At 41.5% G+C, this 21,182-nt stretch overlaps 1 protein-coding gene across 16 annotated transcripts; it reads left to right on the top strand.

The window, feature by feature from the left end:
• Positions 1 to 3,574: 3,574 nt before the first annotated feature.
• On the top strand, positions 3,575 to 21,114 carry cdk11b (cyclin dependent kinase 11B). 16 transcript variants are annotated; one of them, XM_084069619.1, is made up of 22 exons: positions 3,582 to 3,611; positions 5,331 to 5,378; positions 5,859 to 5,989; positions 6,414 to 6,553; positions 6,689 to 6,816; positions 7,096 to 7,240; positions 7,324 to 7,380; positions 8,327 to 8,544; positions 9,309 to 9,440; positions 9,529 to 9,627; positions 10,408 to 10,548; positions 10,809 to 10,880; positions 11,041 to 11,270; positions 11,998 to 12,088; positions 12,202 to 12,323; positions 13,004 to 13,109; positions 13,545 to 13,666; positions 14,253 to 14,360; positions 15,219 to 15,335; positions 16,221 to 16,369; positions 19,697 to 19,886; positions 20,234 to 21,114. In XM_084069619.1, the coding sequence occupies exons 3-22, from the start codon at positions 5,879 to 5,881 to the stop codon at positions 20,324 to 20,326; spliced, it is 2,571 nt and encodes an 856-aa protein (XP_083925745.1). In that variant the 5' UTR covers positions 3,582 to 3,611; positions 5,331 to 5,378; positions 5,859 to 5,878; the 3' UTR covers positions 20,327 to 21,114. The 16 variants fall into 16 exon arrangements, with proteins under 16 accessions (XP_083925751.1, XP_083925745.1, XP_083925750.1 ...); XM_084069624.1 differs by lacking the exon at positions 7,324 to 7,380 and having other exon boundaries at positions 8,402 to 8,544; positions 9,309 to 9,434; XM_084069623.1 differs by lacking the exon at positions 7,324 to 7,380 and having other exon boundaries at positions 8,402 to 8,544; positions 10,411 to 10,548.
• Positions 21,115 to 21,182: the final 68 nt, after the last annotated feature.

Genomic DNA, 21,182 nt, shown 5'->3' with positions numbered 1-21,182 from the left:
AAAGTTGATTATTATTAAGTTATTAGTTACCTAAAGGCCCTGAAAACTGTGATATATCGGAGGCACAAAAAGAAAAGCCTGGTACGGTACTAATGGAAAGGCAAACAATTTGAGAAGAGCGTGGCATGCAGAGCCAGGACTATGCAATGGAAAGATGCCATTATATGGAGCTGCAGCAGATTAGTAGATTTTACATTTAAAAATGGATATACTGTTGTTAAGCGTTTCATCTAAGTTTATTAAGGAGATCAATACTTTACTATTGTAACTTTTATGTTTCTTCTGCATGAAATTCTGATCAGCACTGTCATGGAGCCATGGAGCCTGTGAAGACCTTAAGAAATGTAATTACTAAGACAACCTTTAATTCTTAGGTGTCACCACTCCACTTTAAATTAAATGTTTGATGGTGTAATGTTAACCAATAAAGCCCACAATTACATTTCAGGACCTTCTGAATAACATTTCTGCCCTTGTAAAAAAAGATAAGCATGCATTATACATTAATATCTAATTCTATATTGGATATAAGTATATAGGATACTCCTACAGTATCTAAGACTATGCACTATTTTCACTACATCTTGATTAAATCAATAAAATTGAACTAGGCACTTTTTTTTTTACATAATCACCCTATAGCAGCTCAGATGATGTTTAGGCTACCACTTTCTTCTCCTTCCCTAAACTCGTTTAGCAAATGACATAATCATAAAAACAGAATCATAAACAATATGCAATATTATATACAATACATTTTATACATGCAACTGATAATGTTTAAGATCGTTACATTATTAGCCTGCTTGAGTTTATTGTAGGTTTATGCAGCCTGTTGTGTTTTTTTCTTTCATGATGAAATGCTCTTGGCTGCTTCCCAAGCCTGTCCTTGTTGCAATCAACAAATGATAACCGTAACAACCAAAATACATAATAGAAAAATAATTATATGGGGATACTCAACTGGGCCAGTTCAATAAATGTCTGACCCTATAGGTGCATTTGAGACTTTACTCACAGAAAAAAGATGGAAAACAATAATCCTCACTCTCTGCAGGATATACAGTAAATCTGATGCAAGGATGCTAGGTTTATAAAATAGATTAGTCATTTTACGTGACAAAATGATTTCATGAAAATCACCAATAGAAACTGCTATGTAAAAGTTTGCATACAATGTGGCAGCTCTTTTGTTTTGAAATGGGTTCATCTGGTTAAAACGTTTTGAAAGAAGAAAGACGTGCACATCCACTCCCAAAAATGTGGCAGGTGCTGAGCGAAGAACAGTTCTAAAGAAAACAAAAAAGCACTAGCACACTGTTGGGCTCCATTTAAACAATTCTTTATTGCACCCAGTGCTGTGACGTTTCGGGCTTGCATTCTTCATCATACACAAAAATCTTTAACCACATGAACTCTATAGCATCCCTTTTCTGGGGATAATAGATGAACTTCCACTGACAATAGGCAAACATTTGGCAAAAATAGACGATATACAAGCTTCAGCTAAGACATTTGGTGGACAGGGGGGAAAAAGGAGGGGACCAAGTATAGACCGTATTACAAAGTTTTAAACGTAAGGTTAACTAAAGGTTAGACTTTAAGTGGGTAATCACACAAGTTGTATTGTGATCTCATAGAGATAGCTTACAATAACTAGGTGGTCACGTGGTGAATATACAGTTAGGTGACCTGAGCTGATCTCTGTCCTCCCACCTGCTGTTGAAGACAGCCCATCTGTTGCAAAACACTTGCATGAAGACATACTGTAGTTCACTGAGTTCAATTGAGAGAGGACACACTTACCTGAGCTCCTGACAAGGTTTGTAGTAAAACTTGAAAAAGTAAGTGGAATACACCTGGGCATTTCTACCCTGACCCTTTTTACTCTCCAATTTCCATTTCCGTGTCTTTGTAATGAGGGGTGTATGTGCTGCAACCCAACTATCTCTCTCCATGTAATTGTCAACAGTAGAAGAAGTAAATCTCTAAATCTCTGATCACGTGCTGAATTGATATTGTCAGTCACTTGAGGAACTTAGTTGCTCTTCTGATTTCCTTACATTAATCCATGAGCATCACGATCATTGAATGATCGCTTTTGACCCCATTTACTGATGTCTTTCCCATAGATTGAAATACAGATGTCACTTTAACCACTGCTCCACTAAAACAGTTAAGAAGTCTAATCTTGAATATCTGAACAGGGCTTTGTGACTGAAGCACCTGCCATCCTTGTCCCATAATGGACCCCATTTCATTGTCACTCAGGTCTTTTTCTCTTGCCATCTTGATCCAAAATTGCATTGCTAGTACATGCCACAGAGCATGCTAAGATTGCATAATTGCATCAAGCAGTACACCTGTATGGAAGCAGATCTGAGGCTGCCATAGCTGGATGGGATGAGAGGCTGCCTGGTAATCAGAAGTTTTCCCCCCAGTCTGCCTGTCTATGTGTCAAAGTGTCCCTGTATTAATAGTCCTGTATTAATTTCACCATGCTGAGTGATTAAATGATTTTGTATTTTATTTGAATTAAAATAAGTGCTTAGTAGCTCTATATTCTCACAGTAATCATTGATATACTGTAGTGTGTTAAGTGTATTCAGTAACAGGGGTCACCTTGTCTCTCAGCTGTTCAGAAAATACATTTTCAGGTCAGGACTCAGGATGCTAATTTTATCCAGTCAGGAGAGAGAACTCCTACAGGAATGAGCACCTATAGTTAGAAAAATGCTTAAAATGTGATATTATAAAACATAAATATCAAACATAATCAGACAGGCAGTCTACATTTTCCAAAAGGAAATGCATGTATTTAATTCAGTCCAATCTGGGAACCCATAGGGAAAAAAGGAGGTGGGAAAAAAGGAAGAAGAAAAAGAAAGAATATATGCTGTACAGCAGAATCTGTCTTGAGAGATTACATTCAGTCTGACCAGAAGCATGGGATAAAACCCAGTGGTGTAAAGTAACTAAGTACATTTAATCAAGTACTGTACTTAAGTACAATTTTGAGGGACTTTTACTTTACTGGAGTATTTCCAATTTTCTATACTTTTACTTCTACTCCACTACATCTCAGAGAAAAATATTATAGATTTACTCCACTACAATTATTTGAAAACTGTAGTGACTAGTTACTTTGTAGATTCTGATTACAAAACATTAACCACTTCAATCAGCCAATCATATCGCCATATCCATATCATGGATATTTTGAAAATATCCGATCTACAAAAAAAATAATCTACATTTTATACATTTGAAAACTTGTGAAATGGGACATTCTGCATAATGAGTACTTTCTAATTTTGGTACTTGAAGTACATTTTGATACCAATACTTTTGTACTTTACTCAATTTAATTTTGAATCTCAAACTTTGACTTGTAACTAAGTATTTCTACATTGTGGCATTGATACTTTTACTTAAGTAAAAACAATATGAGTACATCTTGTCTTCTTCCAACACTGGATAAAACCTCAATGGATGGATGGATCCTCCTGTCATTGGAGTCACCCGGACGTAATTCTCGTAGCACCGGAAGTAGAACGAAAGTGGCTTGTTCAGACTTCCGGTGTTGTTTAATACCGCGGAGCATATTTCAGGTTTGTGTGAATCTATTATCAACTATAGAGAGTCTTATTTCAATAGCATGGAGTAGCTAGTGGTTTCAAGGCATAGTAAATAATAACATGATGTCAAATATATCTGTGTTTAGAGCAACAGCGACTGATGTGACGCACATAAGACGTTCAGTTTGCGCGTTAGCACAACGTTCTGTTAGCTTAGCTTAGCTCACTCGTGCTGCTAGAGATTCAACTGTTGTACTTGTAACATCTATACACAATAAACAGTGGTGGAAGAAGTACTCACCTTTTTTTACTTGAGTAAAAGTATCAATACTGCAATGTAGAAGTACTCTGTTACAGGCAAGTCCGGAATTCAAAATTTACTTGAGTGAAAATACAAAAGTATTGGTATCAAAATGTACGTAAAGTATCAGAAGTAGAACGTGCTCATTATGCATGTCCAGTTTGTAAAGTTTTCAAACGTATAAAATGTGATTTTTTTGTTGTTGTTGAAAATAGCAGATCTACAAGCCCTCAATGGTGAGCTTGTAGATCTGCTATTTTCAAATGACCGAAATGTATACAGGGCTGAAGAAGTGGTTAATGTATGTTTTTAATAATAAAATCAAAATCTACAAAGTAACTAGTAACTAAAGTTTTAGAGTAAAAGTACAATATTTGCCTCTTGAGATGAAAATACAGAAAATTGGAAATACTCCAGTAAAGTAAAAATACCTAAAAATTGTACTTAAGTACAGTACTTGAGTACATGTACCTTACACCACTGATAATAATAATACCAGCTCAATTCGCCTCTCCTCTTTATTTTTGAAATGCTGGAAATTACATTAGGAAACATCTACTGATATTAATGAGCTATTATTAACAGTTATAAACCGTTATAACGTGTTCACTCGGCATGTGTGTCCCAGTTAGTTAGTTAGGCTTATTAGATCAACTTTCCTCAACAGTTTAACATCAAGGAAAGACGTTGTGTAATCATAATATAAGTAAGATTTATAGTCATTATTTGATCATTAAATATAAATAAGTTCTTTAGGCCTACAGAAAAGAAGTCACTAGTTTGTTAGTTTAATTTGACAGGTTGAATTCTGTGTGGTTGTTATTATTTGTACTTGCTTATGTTTACAGGCTGGTATTTAATGTGTATCTTGTGTATTGGAGCTATAGGGCTGCACGATTACGACTAAAATGATAGTCCTGGCTGATTATTTTGCTGAATATTCTAATCACATAATATTGATCACTCACTGTTAATGATTTCGGTGGAAAAAATATGATATGATTTTTTATTGCATTTGGTTACTTGTTCATTGGCATAAGATACATGGTATCTTATGCCAAATATTATGTTTTCAATTCTGGCTGTGATTTTATTGTTTGTCAGTGAGCTTGATAGGCTTGGAGGTGGCCTGTACAATGTTCTGATTGTTAACGCTTCTTGTGATGAGAAGACCAACCGCTTACCAAATAAGATGTTTAAATTAATTGCCAAGTTTCACAATTGCATCGTTGTGAAACCTAAATTAGGATATTTCTATTAATTGTGCAGCCCTATTGAGAGCATGTGTTTTTTTTTAAATGCCCTACTGCAGTGCAAACTAAGCATCCTTTATTTTGGGGCAATGAATAAACCCTTGAATTTAAGTCTTTAAATATCCCCATATCCACCCACCAAAATATGAGCATCAGTTTGGATTAGTGTGTTTTTTTTGTATTTTGTTCTTTTACCAGTGATTGTGAGACGTTACTGCTTGATTGGATAACATGCAAGGCACCCAGGTAACCATAGGAAACAAGCTCAGTCCTTTTCTTCCCTTATAGTATCACTACCCTGCTACATTTGAGAAACAGACACAACCAATTATGACTTAGGCTTTATCTGTCATTAATTACTCCTTGACACTTCCCCTGTTCCACAGTAGCCCCTTTGTTTCTGTTTGTCTTCTCTGCATAATGATTGGAATTAACCACGCTGAACTTGCATCCCCATTTTGGGCATGTTTATGTGTAAATGATTTATTATTATTATTATTTTTGGAGAAATAAAATTGTAATTAAAAACATGTTATCAAACATTTATTGAGCTTGTAGATCAACTATTTTACGCTTTTTGTCTTACGATGAAGTATATTAGTGCTTAAGTGGTTAATATCACCAGGGAGTGAAAGCCACCATTCCCTCTCATTTTATTTCATATTATTCATTATAATTCACATGGATCTCCAGTGATATGATGCTTGCTTTGTGTCTGTGCTGCAGGCGGTGGAGTGTGGGCGCCGATGGGGGACACAAAGGACACCTGGAAAGTGAAAACACTCGACGAAATTTTACAAGAGAAAAAACGCAGAAGAGAACTAGAAGAGAAGATAGAGCCCAAACGCCAGAAGAATGTAAAGCGCCACCCAGTTACCCAGTTACATTGTGTTATACTGTACATAATTGTATGTTTTTTTTTTTTATACCAAAACAAATGTTGTACTGGGCAGGATTAGAAAATGTTTGGCCTTTTTTCGCCATGTGGCCAGCCTGAGACATCAATCATTTATGACGTCAAGACTCTATGACGTATCTGTAATCTATGATGCATGACTCCACATTTGGGCAAGGTTTCAGCTCGATCTGAGTCCAATTGACTTCCATTATAAAAGTAAAGGTTTTATTTTAGGCTTGGTCAAGTTCATTTCAAAATACAGTTAATTAAAACCTTGCAGTGTGGTATTGTAAAGCAAGGCTATAGATTCTGAAATGTACCAGTAATATTGCTCATACTGAAAAGGAACTCAGTCGTGTTGTTTGTGCTCTTGTTGTATGCAGTTGGCTTCGTGTCCTGTTCCACAGGCGGATGGTCGGGAAGCCAAACGGGACACTCTGGAGGAAGGAGAACTACAGGACCAGAAGATGGAAATAACAATCCGTAATTCCCCCTACACACGGGAAGACTCCACAGAGGACAGGTACACAGAGATTCCAATGTTTCACATTACCTTTGGCACTTTACATGTAGGCGAGAGGAGTTCAGTGTTGAAAATGAGGCATTTAAGAAATGGTAATAATCTTGACATTATTTGTTTCCTTTACATTGATTTCAGAGGAGAAGAGGATGACTCACTAGCAATCAAGCCTCCCCAGCAAATGGCGAGGAAAGACAAATCTCACCACAGAAAGGAGGAGAAGAGAAAAGATAAAAGACGGCATCGCAGTCACTCTGCAGAAGGAGGTGCGTTGCTGTTTCTGGATTTATATTTCTGAGTGTTTGTGTGTATAAGGTGTCATTTAAAACGGACGGCCTGATAGCCGGATGGTTGAGGAGCCTGGCAGTGGGTCCCCAGTTCGATTCCCAGGTCAGCCGGACATTTGCTGCGTGCCACTCTCCAGCTCTCTCTCCCTGTTTCCTGTCTTTCTATACTGACTGTCAAATAAAGAAAGAAAAACTATAAAAACAAAAACTGTAAAGGAATATTTGCTAACGTCACTTCACATGTGTTCATCTTCACAGCAGGAAAACACGTACGGCCCAAAGACAAAGAGAAAGAGCGGGAGAACGAGCGCAGGAAGCGGCAGTGGGAAGAGGACAAAGCCAGGCGAGACTGGGAGAGACAGAAGCGCAGGGAACAGGCCAGAGCACACTCACTCAGAGAGAGGTGACAACCGGCCGCTCAGAACCACACACTCACACAGTACATGTTGACTCAGACACAAAACTGTACATTCTCTTTTACTGCAGGCCTACCAGATATGAGAATGTGATCACCATGAGTGACTGTGACAGGGTTTCCCCCAGGTATGTCTGCTTAATACCCATGCCCCTCTGTTAACATCAGAAATGAATACATTTTTTATTCAGGGGAACGTCTGATTAAGACTTGATGTATGACATCGAATCGCATGGGGTGATGGGATGGGGAAAAGGGCCATGACAGTGTTGTTTTGTTTTGTTTGTTTGTTTGTTTCCTATATTCCCTGTCTGTTTTATATCACCCTTCTGTATCATTTTTTCTGTGACTTTGCATTATTGAATATTTTGAAACAAACTGGTTTAATATTTTAGATTACTCTGTCACACACGCGCACACACACACGCACACACAGTTGATGGGGGAGGGAGGGGGGGAACTTGAGCACCCCAGGTGCCACAAATTGTGCACAACTTCTGAGGGAAACCCTGTCGGTGTCTTTTAATGATGCACACAATGCTTGGATGTAGGGCTGCCTGTCATGCTCATGACATTTTACTTCACGATTCATTGTCATACAAATACGATTACATTTAGTTTTTGGCATTGAACATTAGAACATATTATGGATGGAAATTACATTTATTACTTTTAACCCATTTAGACCGGGAACATAACTATACCTTTCAATCCGGGAACCCCTTTTGGGGTAGTTGTTGCCATATACAGTATATAGCAACATAAATCCTGACCTAGTTTTTCAGAAAACAGGATTTAGAAGGCGTTTTTAGAATCGCCCTCAGTTCTAAATGGGTTAAGCTATATAAAGAAATCTCTTGACATATTTAATCATTTTTGAAATGCGAAATATTTTAAAAAAATAGTGGAAGTAGCCGATAGCTATTTCTGCTATTTTTGAAAAATGATTGAAAAACATTTTTCAACATGGAAATATTGACGATTATGCAAATAATTGCGATTATCTCAAATAATTGCTGTTAGGCTATGTAATAATTGTGACAGGCCTACTTGGATGGCTGTTGTGTCCTGCAGACAGAGAGAAGAGGGGTCTGTTTCAGAGCAGAGCTTAGGTCTCTTGACAGGATTGCCGTCTTCTCCGCGCTACAGGGACAGACTGGAGCAGCTGGAGCGGCAGCGCGAACGGGACCGCAAAGTCCGCGAGCAACAGCAGCAGAAGGAGCAGAGGGATCTGAAAGAGCGGGAGAGGAGGGGGGATGAGCGACGCAAAGAGCGCGAACCTCGCAGAGAAGGTTGGTGGCTGTTCTTACTTCTCACCCTGCTGGTGCCTATAGACTGGAGTAACCCAGGCGTCGAAGCACTTGATCTACTGTATATCCATCTCAATGGATGTGTGGAAACTTTAAGAGAACAACAAATAGAGAAAATGTAACCATATTTTTCATGTAATGATTTTCGGCTGTAATTATACAGCCGAAATAGGAATGGCAGGTTGAAAGTGTTTAAATTGGGCTGTTCTACGAACACACGCTTGGTCTAACACAATTGGCCCGTGTTTGGGGGAGGAAAGCCAGGTGGGGATGGTGATATTTGTCACTGCACGCACTCCTAGCGGCTGGGGCAGAGCCTGTCATCAGGGACTGTGCATCTCACACCTCCAGCGACTTTCTAAGAAAGTCCAGAGTTCAAGAATTTACTATTTCTATAGTAATCAAACCAAGATGAGATAAAGACATGGAGTTCAGCGTGGGATAAGCAGTACATGGAGCAGTATAATTCAAGTGTTAGGACAAGCATCCTAAGTTGTCACGAAAGATTTCTGTGTGGAACTTTGGGTTCTACTGTTGAACCTTCAGTATTGAATATATTGAATTGATTTACCCAGTTCCTGTTCCCCAATAGGCCACTCTACTTTTTGAAAAGCAGCAATGTACTGTACATTTTAGCTTCTTTTTAGCTTGTGTTTTCTTCAATGCTGCTGTAATGTCTTAATTTCCCTCTGGAGTATAAATAAAGGTATCTCATCTAATTGAATGACTTGTGCTTCCCTCCACAGTGCCATTGCACCACCGGGCACTACCCGACGAATACGGCGACAAGGCCAAACAAAGCCACCGTAGCCGCAGTCCCAACCGAGCCCCGCGGGACAGATCAGAGCACAGTGAGCCACGGAGAAGTGGAAGTGAGGGTAACCTCTCAGCGCCAGCCCAAACACATTGATCACCCGAGTGCAAATTTATTCCTCTGCAATAACCCCTGCTTTTTTCTCACTCCAGTCTCTAAGGAGGACAGGCCTGAGGACAAAGACCCGCTGGCAAACCTGGAGGACATCAGTGACAATGAACGGAAGACAAGCACCGCAGAGTCTTCTATAGGTAAGAGAATTGTCACATAGTATTGTCAGCACATTGGTCCCTCTGTTTTTCATCACCTTTGCTTCATTCCCTGTGGAAACAGCAGCTGCCATAATGAAACAAATTAACAAGACAACGGCTGTTTAAGCTGTTAGTCTACAATAGCAGTAATACACAAAACTGTTATTCACCAGACCCCATTTAACCAAGCATGAGTATTAACAGTAGATTCTGATTTGGCAAGGACTTCTGTAGCACATTCCATAGTGTTGAAACTTCTTTTAATGCTGCAGCGTTAATCATCCTAATAATCCATGCATCAGTTCTTCAGTTGTTTTTATTGTTGTCCAGAATAATTTACATTACGTACAACACTGGTTGACAAAGTGTAATTTTTTTGGTCCCATTCTGAATTTGGAGCTTTGTCTCTGATTCTACTATACCTAGAATTCACTGTGAAGGCTTGGTGCTCAAGCAGAAAGGCCCCTGTGGCAGATGGGAGAATGGCTGTAGTTTATTTTACATCTGTACAACAAATTGTCAGACCATCACCCTGTGTGATCCTGACGGGTGAGAGCTGTCTTGGTGCACAAGACTCCTGATGCCCAGTCTGACTCCGGTGCATAGGTTGTGTGTGGTCGAGAGAGAGAGCACGTATTGACGGTGAGGCTGGCAAGCAGAGTGGTCGCTTGGAGTGCATTATTGGCCACCTTTGGACCACCACCGTTACAAAGATCATAGATGGACTTGACATAGCGTATTGATCATTGCTCAGTGGATTATTATTTGAACCTCATCTAGCAGGATCAGCATCCGGCTCAGAAGATGGGGAGGATGACGATGACGATGAGTCCAGTAGCCAAACAGAGGGAGAGGAAGGGGAGGAGGAGGAGGAAGATGAGGAGTCCGGGTCAGTTTCAGGACGATCTGACCAGAGCGCAGGTACCACTACCAATGCTTCTAAACTACTGCTGTACTACTCTCCTGTTTCTTCTAATTCTGCACTGCCATACATACAGCACGATTACATTTTTGCATAGTGCCAAATCACAAGTTGTCTCTTAACAGCAGATAAGCAACATTGTCCCACCCTGAGCAAGCATTTTTGCGACGGTGACATCGAAAACTGGAAGAAATGTCAGGCAGTACTATCACAACAGCAGAGATCATACATTCACACGCTTGTTTTTTTTTTGTCTCAGAAGATGTCAGTGATGAGGAGCAGTCTGATGAGTTCAACGAGGAGAGGGAGAATGGGAACCACATTCCTATAGGTAGACACTTTACCTGACTATGTTTGTGGTTGTCAATTCATTGATATAATAAATACAATTTAAGAATTTATGTAAAAGAAAAAACGGCAAAGTAATCGATAGACTAAAAGAAGAAAATAATCAATATTTGCAGTCCTAATGGTCATATTCTCCCCCTCAGTGCCGGAGTCGCGCTTTGACCACGACACCGAGGAAAGCGGTGAGGAGATGGACGATGAGGATGAGGAGGAGGAGGTGGAAGAGGAGGAAGCGGGGGATGGCGACCCCACCCCCCACTCTCAGACCCACTCCCGTTCCCCGACCCCTGAAGAGAACTACATCCCTGACTCTCCCCCCATTTCTCCTGTGGAGCTGAAGAAAGAGCTGCCCAAATATCTCCCCGCTCTACAGGTCGGTACCAATGCACAGGGGAAATGAACAGGGTTGCATTGCTCATGGGATGGCCTAACACGCCGTGCAACAACCTTTTTGAACAGGAGCATGCGCAGGCACATGCATAGATTTAAAACAACTTTAAATTCACACCTCAACAAAGTTTACAAAGGCTCCCGACTCACACCAGGTGAATTAACATAGGAATGAGCCTAGATGCATATCAATTGTCCATTGTGTGACCTGTAGTGTAGGTGTTAAGCGACGTGCGTGACGCGTCACGTCATTAAAATAGACTGCAACCACGTTCCAATTCAGCAATGGAACACTGGAAATTAACCACACAAAACACAAGCTACCTGTTGGTTGTGGCAAGCAAGATTTTCCCCTATTCCTGCTTCTTGGGTAGAAGAGGTCATTTAACTGTAAAAATGGAACCGAATGGACCCTTAGTTGTCCATTTGTACACTGACCCATAGCACTCTCAGACAATGAAGGACCTGTACCATAACACAAATAAAATCAAGGTCAGAGAAAGGGTTAGAAAGTCATTTATCAGTCAATCACATCTATATAAAGGAATATTAGATCATGGAAGATGTGGGAATAAATATATTTGAATTTTTAGATCTACCCGCTACTGTGACCACTGCCAGTGGATACAAAATGGTTCCCCGCCCCAGATGTTGTTACTGAATTCATCATCTTCCTTGAATCTCAATGGTTGCATCATGTTGTTTTTTAGGGTTGCCGAAGTGTTGAGGAGTTCCAGTGTCTGAACCGTATAGAGGAGGGGACTTACGGTGTGGTGTACAGAGCCAAGGACAAAAAGACGGGTAAGAAAACAGGAAGGACACACGTCTTTCACGTGTCCTTTAACCACAAAAAAAATCTGTATTTGCATTTTGCAATTTGCAAACCGAACGAAAACCACATCTTCATTTCACAGACGAGATCGTAGCCTTGAAGAGGCTGAAGATGGAGAAGGAGAAGGAAGGCTTCCCCATCACCTCGCTCCGAGAAATCAACACTATCCTGAAAGCACAGCACCCAAACATCGTCACAGTCAGGGTGAGAAACCTCACAAAAATGTGTGTGTGTGGAAAATGTAGGAAGGAGATGGAAACCGATGATAGGCTGTGGTGACCCCTTATGGGAATTAGCCGAAAGAAGTAGAAAACACTGTGTCGGAGAACTCCCAGTATAAAGCTGTAACATGGAACTTAATTAATAAAATGCTGATTTGTCCAATCTGTATGGTAGTAGAGTATGTTAATACAATATAACTTGTGCATCTGCAGTGCTTGGTGGTGGTTCCATTGAGATATGTAGACCCTGATGTTTGGTAGATTGACAGGTAGCCCTACCTGGAGCTCAGAAGCCCAATATCTCCCCTGACCATGTGGGGATTACCTCTTGTATGAGCAGTAGATGTTTGGTTTCCTGCATGGGAGACCCAAGTTTGAATGTGGCAGCAATAAACTTTCAGATTGTAGCTTGAAGAGAAGACAACGTTTGTTCTCATAAAATGTAAATGTTTCCCTCAAAAGGACATAATCATTTGTTTATAACATGCCCCTAGGCTTTAGACAGTGGGTTCACATTATGTAAATGTCCTCTACTCTGACTGCGTAAAAAAACAAAAATGAAATTAAGTGCAAACAAGCTGTTTGCAGAGAAATTAGCTTTTCCTATATCATCTACTTATGCTCTTGAAGTAAAGTTTAATCTCACCCCCCAATCTGCATTAGGAAATCGTGGTTGGAAGCAATATGGACAAGATCTACATCGTTATGAACTACGTGGAGCATGACCTCAAGAGTCTAATGGAGACCATGAAGCAGCCGTTCTTACCAGGTAACATGAGACGCACTCTTTCTGTTTGTTCAGTTCTGCGTAATAAGCAGCAGCAGATCAAAAATGTGCTGTTTCTAATAGAACATAATTCTGAAGTGGTGTCTGTCGGTTTACCTAGCCGAGTTGGCCATGTTTCTGCGGTAGCCATGCTGCCCACAGTGGGTTTGTTCATATTTACGTAGTGTGGCCTGGGGTTTAGCGCTGGATGCCTCTCTTCTGCGCTGTTAACCACTTAAACCTTTGTGCCGTCCCTATTCGGTGGGACGAACAGCCACCGAAAGTAGCCAATCTTCAAGCTCACAACGCTTTTAGATCGGCTAATTTTTGCGAAGATATTTAGTGTAGAGCGAAAACAGAAGGGGGCCTAGTATAGACCCCTGGTTGGCCCGGTCTGTCACTGAAGACCCTCATTGTCTGCCCCGTCGTCCAATACAGGCGAAGTCAAAACCCTTATGATTCAGCTGCTGAGAGGTGTCCGCCATCTCCATGACAACTGGATCCTCCACCGCGATCTGAAGACGTCCAACCTGCTGCTGAGTCACAAAGGCATCCTCAAGGTACGAACTACCCCATCCCAAAACACACTGAAGAGGAACTGGCAAACAATGTTTTCTCTCATTTTCACAATTCCTGCAGGCAGTTAGTTAAACTCTCTCATGGTGTTCGCGTGGGATGATATGCCTATCTTAGCCACAGTGACATTGGACTTATTATATTGGAGGAAAATACCTACACTAAATAAAGTATAAAACTTTTCATCAGATAATATTTGCTGGAGTGTTGGAGTGTACTAATACAGATTACTTGTAACAGTACAAAAGTATGTACGATTCCATCAGTAAGTTGCAGGATTTAGAGTGTATGAGGGCAACCAAGCATGGTTTTGTCCAGAGCTATTGATGTCTGTGATTCTTATTCCTGATTTGCACTCCTTTCTCAGAGAGAAAGAATACATATGACCTCCATTTTAGGACTTAGTATGAAAGCTAGAGGACAAACACGGGCACATATGGGCATTATATTTCCTACACTATGACTTTGGGTGACTTAACGTAGTTCCTCTGTAATGTTGTGCAGCATCACTGTTTAGCAGACCTGCTTTGACAGGCCCACTTTTTTGCCACCTTTCATGTCTTCCTGCAGATCGGAGACTTCGGTTTGGCCCGGGAATACGGATCTCCACTGAAGCCCTACACGCCCGTGGTGGTGACGCTGTGGTACCGTTCTCCAGAACTGCTGCTGGGAGCCAAGGTCAGTCACTGTCTCACTGTTACAGCCACAACTAAAGAAACATTCGGTTCACCTTGTGACCAGACACATATGAAGAGGACGCCCTAAGGATTCGTTTTTGAAATACATTTTTATATTATGTTTATTTGTTTTATTGCCCTTTCGCCTCTCGTTGAAAATGAATTACAAGGCACGTCAAACACTCCCACGTGAAAAGCCCTTAAGACAGTAGGAAGGCTGCTTTGTCTGAGAGAGATCTCCTCAAGAAGAAGGACCTGGACAAAAATAGAAGATCTACAAGCTCACAATGCATGTTGAGGTGACACGTTGAGAGCTTGTAGATTCGCGTTTTCACCACAAAGTATAAATCAGGCGTCGGTCTGTTCAGACCGAGGAGAGCCAAGAGAGGGATAAGAACACAACAAGTGGGAGCACGGAACACTCGCAATGCATCATGTAGTTTCATAGCACGTATACACATACACAGCAGTATTTAAAGCCAAAATAGGTCCCAATGAAAATATCTCCACGCACAAGATGAAGCGAAAACAAGTCAACGTTTAACGTACGGTACCGTCACGCACTCTCTCAAGACACATACTTACACGTGTTGGATCGCTTTCCTCCAACTAAAACATGCTCCAAAAAATACAAAATGAAGCCAACCTTTCAGGACATGCAGCGTGTTTTTTGTCCATCAATCCCAAACAGCCACCTTAGTGGTGCCCAAGGCGAGATGACACTAATCCTGTTTTGCAGTCAAAGCACATCAGCATTCAGACTGCAGACTTGAACATAGACACATGCCTGGCAGCCTGTCTGGGCCCCTTTTCCCCCCCTCTCTCTAGAGTGACATGGTGTTTGTTCTTCTCTCCACAGGAGTACTCCACAGCTGTAGACATGTGGTCAGTGGGCTGCATATTTGGCGAGCTCCTCACCCAGAAACCTCTTTTTCCTGGAAAGTCTGAGATTGACCAAATTAACAAGATTTTTAAGGTAAGATGCCCTCATTTGCCCTCATTTGCCCCCCTACAAAACGAAGTAATTTCGTACAGTGATATTAACAGCCGCTTCAGTTTTTTTCTCCTGGTGAATGTTTATGCCCTGTACAGGCCCTACATGCAGTGCTGTTAATTCCTCACTAGGTGGTGAAGTTGATGGATGATTGGTCATCCCAGTCGCCAACATTTATTTTGCAGAATCTCTTCATAGTTGGCTACACCAATTATCCTGTAGAGATCATATGCACAAAGCGTGACAGGAAGGTGTGTTGTGTTGCTGTCATTCAGCCCTCCCTGTTCACCTCTTAAGCCAGCCGGCCGGCCGGCCCTGTGTCACAAATGTGCTGTGACCCTCGCTTTTCTGTGTTATTTTTTAAATTGAAAACTTTGTCTCTCTCAATCAGTGGGTCAGGTCAATGAGTGGGTGGTTCGGTACCCAAAAGTAATAGTAGTAAAACACACACAAAGTCTTCGCCAACTATAGCCGATCTACAAGCTCACAACGTTGCGACATGTTGTGAGCTTGTAGATGTAGATTTATTTTTGGCAAATGTTCCCCCACAAGTGGTTAGTGTATTGGTCCCTGAATTTCGGATCAGTGAAACCTAAGGTCCCAGTGGGAAACCAGTTGTGAAGCACAGAACCGAATGACTGTGTGGTTTCCATTCTTTATGCACACGGTCCAATAGCTAAATGGTGTATGTTACATAATAGTGATGAATTGAACTGCTGAAATATGTATTTGGACTACTGTGGGTCTCTCTTGGTCTGAAGTTGATGAAATACCTCAGGACAAAATTGGGGAGACCCGCCTGGACGTAGCGCTCTCTGCAATGACAGCTCTAATACGTCTTTGTTGACTCGTATGTGTTGACACCAGGATTTGGGGTCGCCCAGTGAGAAGATTTGGCCAGGCTACAACGAGCTCCCTGCTGTGAAGAAGATGACTTTCACAGAGTACCCCTACAACAACCTGCGAAAGCGCTTTGGTGCGCTGCTCTCCGACCAAGGCTTTGACCTCATGAACAAGTAAGGCTCCTCAAGGCTGTTTGCCTCCGCACTAAAGACACAACATCACAGTCCACGCATTCTGCTGTATATTCTGTCTTGTGTATATCCTCCTACTGTAGTTTGCTGATAATTTTTTCCACACCAGTTCTTCTAGCTGGTTAGCTTATTACAGCAGACTAATGGCAAACCAAACAGACAGGTGGCTGCATATTTTAGGGTATTGCAAACCTGCTGCTCATGCCGACCACTTTAAAGTTATTTGTCCGTCTAGTATTCTGAGGATGTGACATTCACTCTGTGTGTGCTGCTTGGCAAGTCAGTCATATTTGGCCTCAGTAGATTTCAGTAGATTTCAAAGACCCATTCATGTGATTTAGGCAGGTCAAACTGTTTTGTGATTATTTCCGTTTCATTTGGTGTAAACTTACTACAACAGAACAATGAGATTCAAAATGCTATAGGCATTTCATATATAATGCTCAAAGATCAGCATAGTAGATGTTTAAAGGTTTATAGTTTGCTGCACATTTCAAGAATGGAGCCATAAAATGTGGTGGACTATTTTAGCTCACATTATAGAGGACCTTCGGTCCATCCACCAACCCTTTATACATCCGTGCCAACCCCCCCCCCCCCCCCCCCCCCCAAAGCTGGCATCTATTTCCACCCAGCTGGACATTGTTTACACTGGTAAGGATGCCCTGTATGGATTTAGATTTATAGAATTATTGTTGGTCAACATAGTCAGACAGAATTACAAAACAATTTCTGGGAAGGGTGCTTTTTTCTTCTCAGATGTTGATTGAAGAATAAGGTGGAAAACTGACTAAAGTCATTATGCTTAAAACAAATGACTGTTTTGGCAGCAAGTTATTTCCACAACAAGATTTTGTCCAAGAATAATTGCTATACCTTGATGTAATAATAATCTGCTGTCCCAACTTATGCCGTCACGCTTTCCAGGTCATTTGAGTGAGCGCACTTTTGGCAATCTGGCCTAAAACATGACAGAAGTAGCATCCTGGGAATTCATCAAAGTTCCTCAATGCCGTTCCATCTTTGTGCCACACAAACTCAACCGGGCTGGTGCTCGCACAACTGAGCCATGGGTTTGGGAGGAATTATTCTACTAAAAAAACGTTGTTTTTACCCCAAAAGATTAATGTGCTCATGTTTGCACCATCATACGGCATAGTATAAAGTAAGCATTAGCCTGCACCTGCCAATGGAAAAACCATAACATTCCATTATCTCACAGCTGAGTGGTGCCACAACACGTCCTCTCGTGTGCCTCAAAGGGTGTCGCACTTTAGCGGAGGTCTGGCACTCGTCCAACTCAGTGAAACTTTACAGCGATCATAAGAGCCAACTCAGACAGTGACCTTGAGACCGAGTCAAGTCGTGGGAGGTCAACGGCTTTGAGAGTGATTTCAGAATCAAAGCTCTTCAAACAAAGCACAGTTTAGCTGAAGGCTACGAGTGCAGATTGGCAGGCAGACATTGCAGAGCTGCTTGGAATATCACACCCTTGTGTGCAGGAGAATGTTTTAAGACTAGCCCATAGAAATGGAGAATTATAGAACAGACCTTACGATTCATAGCAATGGAAAAGCCTCTGTGACACGTTTGTTTGATGTAGAGTTGTTCCGCACGCCATCTAGGTCCCTGTCCGAAGTAGGTCGTTGTGAACACGCGGTTATGACCTATCTTACAGTTGTATGCTATGTGGAAACTGGCTTTAAGGCGCAACTGATTTCTGAAGCCTATCAGGCCATGGAGTACTGATGTCCTGACGTCAAACCCACATCCCCTGGGTCACAGAAATGTTTTTCCCATTCAAAATCCCGTAGACATTTTTTAAGTCACGTCATAAGAACTGTGTTCCAAAAGTAAAAAGAAAACAAATGTGTCCAACGATTCTGTCAGGGAGGCGGCTCTGTCATTTATGATATTTACTTATATTTGACACCGTCTGTGTTTGGAGAAACTTTAATTCTTTCTGCGTGGTACCTGGAAGTAACATTGGAAACTACAGTAGGAAATCACGTGATTCACTGTCACCACTGAAGCACGTCACGCTCTGTCAAAATATTAGAGATGCCTTAGATTTTGTGACATTTGTTATCAGTGTGAAACAACTGAGAACTGTACGCTACTCTCCTACAGAAAGAATGACAAAATCGTGGCATGGTTTTTTACTTAGTTACTACGGTATATTCCATTTAGTAACTGCTGCAGTAGGCATCCTTCCAATCTAAAGTGCATCCATCTATCTATAAAATCTTCAGAGGCCACATTTTCTCAAGCAACATTCTCTTGACTCTCAGTAGTATTCACATCAGACATGTTCAAAGAGCAGAAAGTCTGCACACCTGTAGATCAAAAGGTGCGTCAGAGAAGACCATGGGCCAGCCAACTGTCGTAGAACAAAGGACTCCTGCATAGTGTTCTTCCTTTGCAAATAAAATGAAGCAATAAGTCGCAAGAGGCCATGGTTTACCGTAGATTTTACAACGAACGGCTAAGAGGCGCAGCAAGCCTGACGTGGTGTGGAAGGCTTCCGACTGTTGGCCATGGCCTTGTGTGACTTATTGCTTTTCTTACACGGTTAGCAAATATGGCGAGATGAAAATCATAGACATATCCCAATTAAAACAGTTTTTAATATCAATTTCACCACAACAATAACTTTCAAGAATGTAGTCGACTGCTAGCACAAACCAGGCCGTTGCTGTGCAAATGAATGGAATGTACCTTTTGAAACAAAGTCACGAACAGTAATGCATCCATTTCCATATAAATATTTAAATGACTTAAGTCAAGGCGGAAACCTTGCACAAATTTGAACACAGATGTCATAGATGACTGACGTCACAGGCTAGCCACATGAAGTCCGAAATCCCAGTTGAAGCCATGATGTTCCCATGTGGATCTCATTAGATTTCTGAGATGAGTCTTTTGTTCTACATCAGAGAAGTTAAAAGAAGGTATAGGGCCTTAATTGATTAGCACCCATTCATTCCCTGTTGCTAATATGATCTGTAATTCCAAATCTTTGCTGAAACTGTAGCGCTCATCAATATATTGAACCTCAGTGGCCATATTGTCCAAATTGAATTGTTTTATCATCATAAGGGGAAACAATTGCCAAAATCATCTGTCACTTTCCTTTTCACTTGTATTTCGTAGAAGTCAGATTTCAACTGAATCTGAAAATAAAACACTGCGTTTTTACATCGTTGAATTGTGTCGTAAAGACAGTTTGGATCTAAAACACCAACGCTCGGTCCATCAACGCAGTCGTGTTGTCCAGACCTCTCCTGACCCGTCGGGCTGTTTTCTCAGGTTCCTCACCTATTGTCCCAGTAAGAGGATTCTGTCGGACGAGGCGCTAAAGCACGATTACTTCCATGAGACCCCGCAGCCCATCGACCCCTCCATGTTCCCCACCTGGCCGGCCAAGAGCGAGCAGCAGAGGGTGAAGAGAGGCACCAGTCCTCGCCCGCCCGAGGGAGGCCTGGGCTACAGTCAGCTGGTAAGGACATTAGGCTGCATTCTCTCCATTACATAGATCCAGCCGCTCTCTGAATGCCGTCTGTGTGCTAAAGAGATTACAGACCTACAGCCTTCTGCTTTGTGTGTCTGCTTACTTCCTGCTTGTGTTTTCCATGATAGGCAGCCTTACGTTCCTAATGCTTTCAGCACCATTTGTAACTCACTCTCAGAGTTAAATGAGCACTGATTTAACTTTTTAGTTCCCACTCTGTGTCACTCCTCGTCAACTTGCACCGGTGTTTGCATCCGTTATACAGGTACTACTGTAAACTTATGCTGTGAGGTAATTATCTTTTCCTTTTCTTTTTTTCACCCTGTGTCATTTAGGGGGATGATGACCTCAAAGACACAGGCTTTCATCTGACAAGCAGCAACCAGGGAGCATCGGCCGTGGGCCCAGGTTTCAGTCTCAAATTCTGAGTGGACCGCGCTGGAGCTCACAATGGTCTGCATGCTGTATAGCGCCTTCATCCAAAAGCGCTTTTCAATGTGCGCTACAATCACACCGAAAGAGACAGGACTGCCAGCCTGATGGAGTAAGGAATCATGAGAGTTCTGCTGGGAATTTGACTCATTCAGTTCTGTTGGACATTGGCCTCATTCAGTTCTGTTGGAAGGCAAACTCAGTTCTGTTTGGAAGTTGGACATATTCAGTTCTGTTTGGAAGTTGGACTCATTCAGTTCTGTTTGGAAGTTGGACTCATTCAGTTGTCTTTGGAAGTTGGACTCTCTTTGGAACGGCCCATGATGTCCTGGGGTGAAAATTACAAATCTTACTAAAATGGTCAAGACTGTTTGCCACACAACAGGGTTGGTGGCTAGACCTTGTTAGAATTTCCAGAATTCTTCTTCGTTTCCTCACCCCCGTCCCACTCGATGGCTGATTTTCAACTGTAACAGTATCTTTTGAAGCCATTTCACAAATGTGACAATGTCTAGCTCTTCTGGAGGTGCAGCATAAGTCCTCCTGTCTCTTTGTAGTGTAGCTCTTATGATTTCTTGTATTAGGTTTTCCTTTTTTTATGTGCTCTCTGAAAGAGGACCAGATTTTAAACGGCTGGTATTTCCTGACTGCAGAGGCTACTGTATAAGGACACAGCATTGGCTCTGTTTTCCATCCATCTCATTGTAAGATTTACCTTAACGGCTGTCAGCTTGCATGCTGACTGAGGACGTTGTTTTTGCTAGAAATAAAGTTTGAAATGTTATTTTGTCTGCCATCTCCCCCCGTATTTATAAACTCTGTCTGAGCTATGCAAACACAGCCCCACGCTGC

This window comes from Gymnoscopelus microlampas (assembly GCF_963454915.1).
Source record: "Gymnoscopelus microlampas genome assembly, chromosome: 10".
NCBI classification, from domain to species: Eukaryota; Metazoa; Chordata; class Actinopteri; order Myctophiformes; family Myctophidae; genus Gymnoscopelus; species Gymnoscopelus microlampas.
Note: the sequence above shows the minus strand (reverse complement) of the source record. Positions and strands in the feature narration are given on the sequence as shown.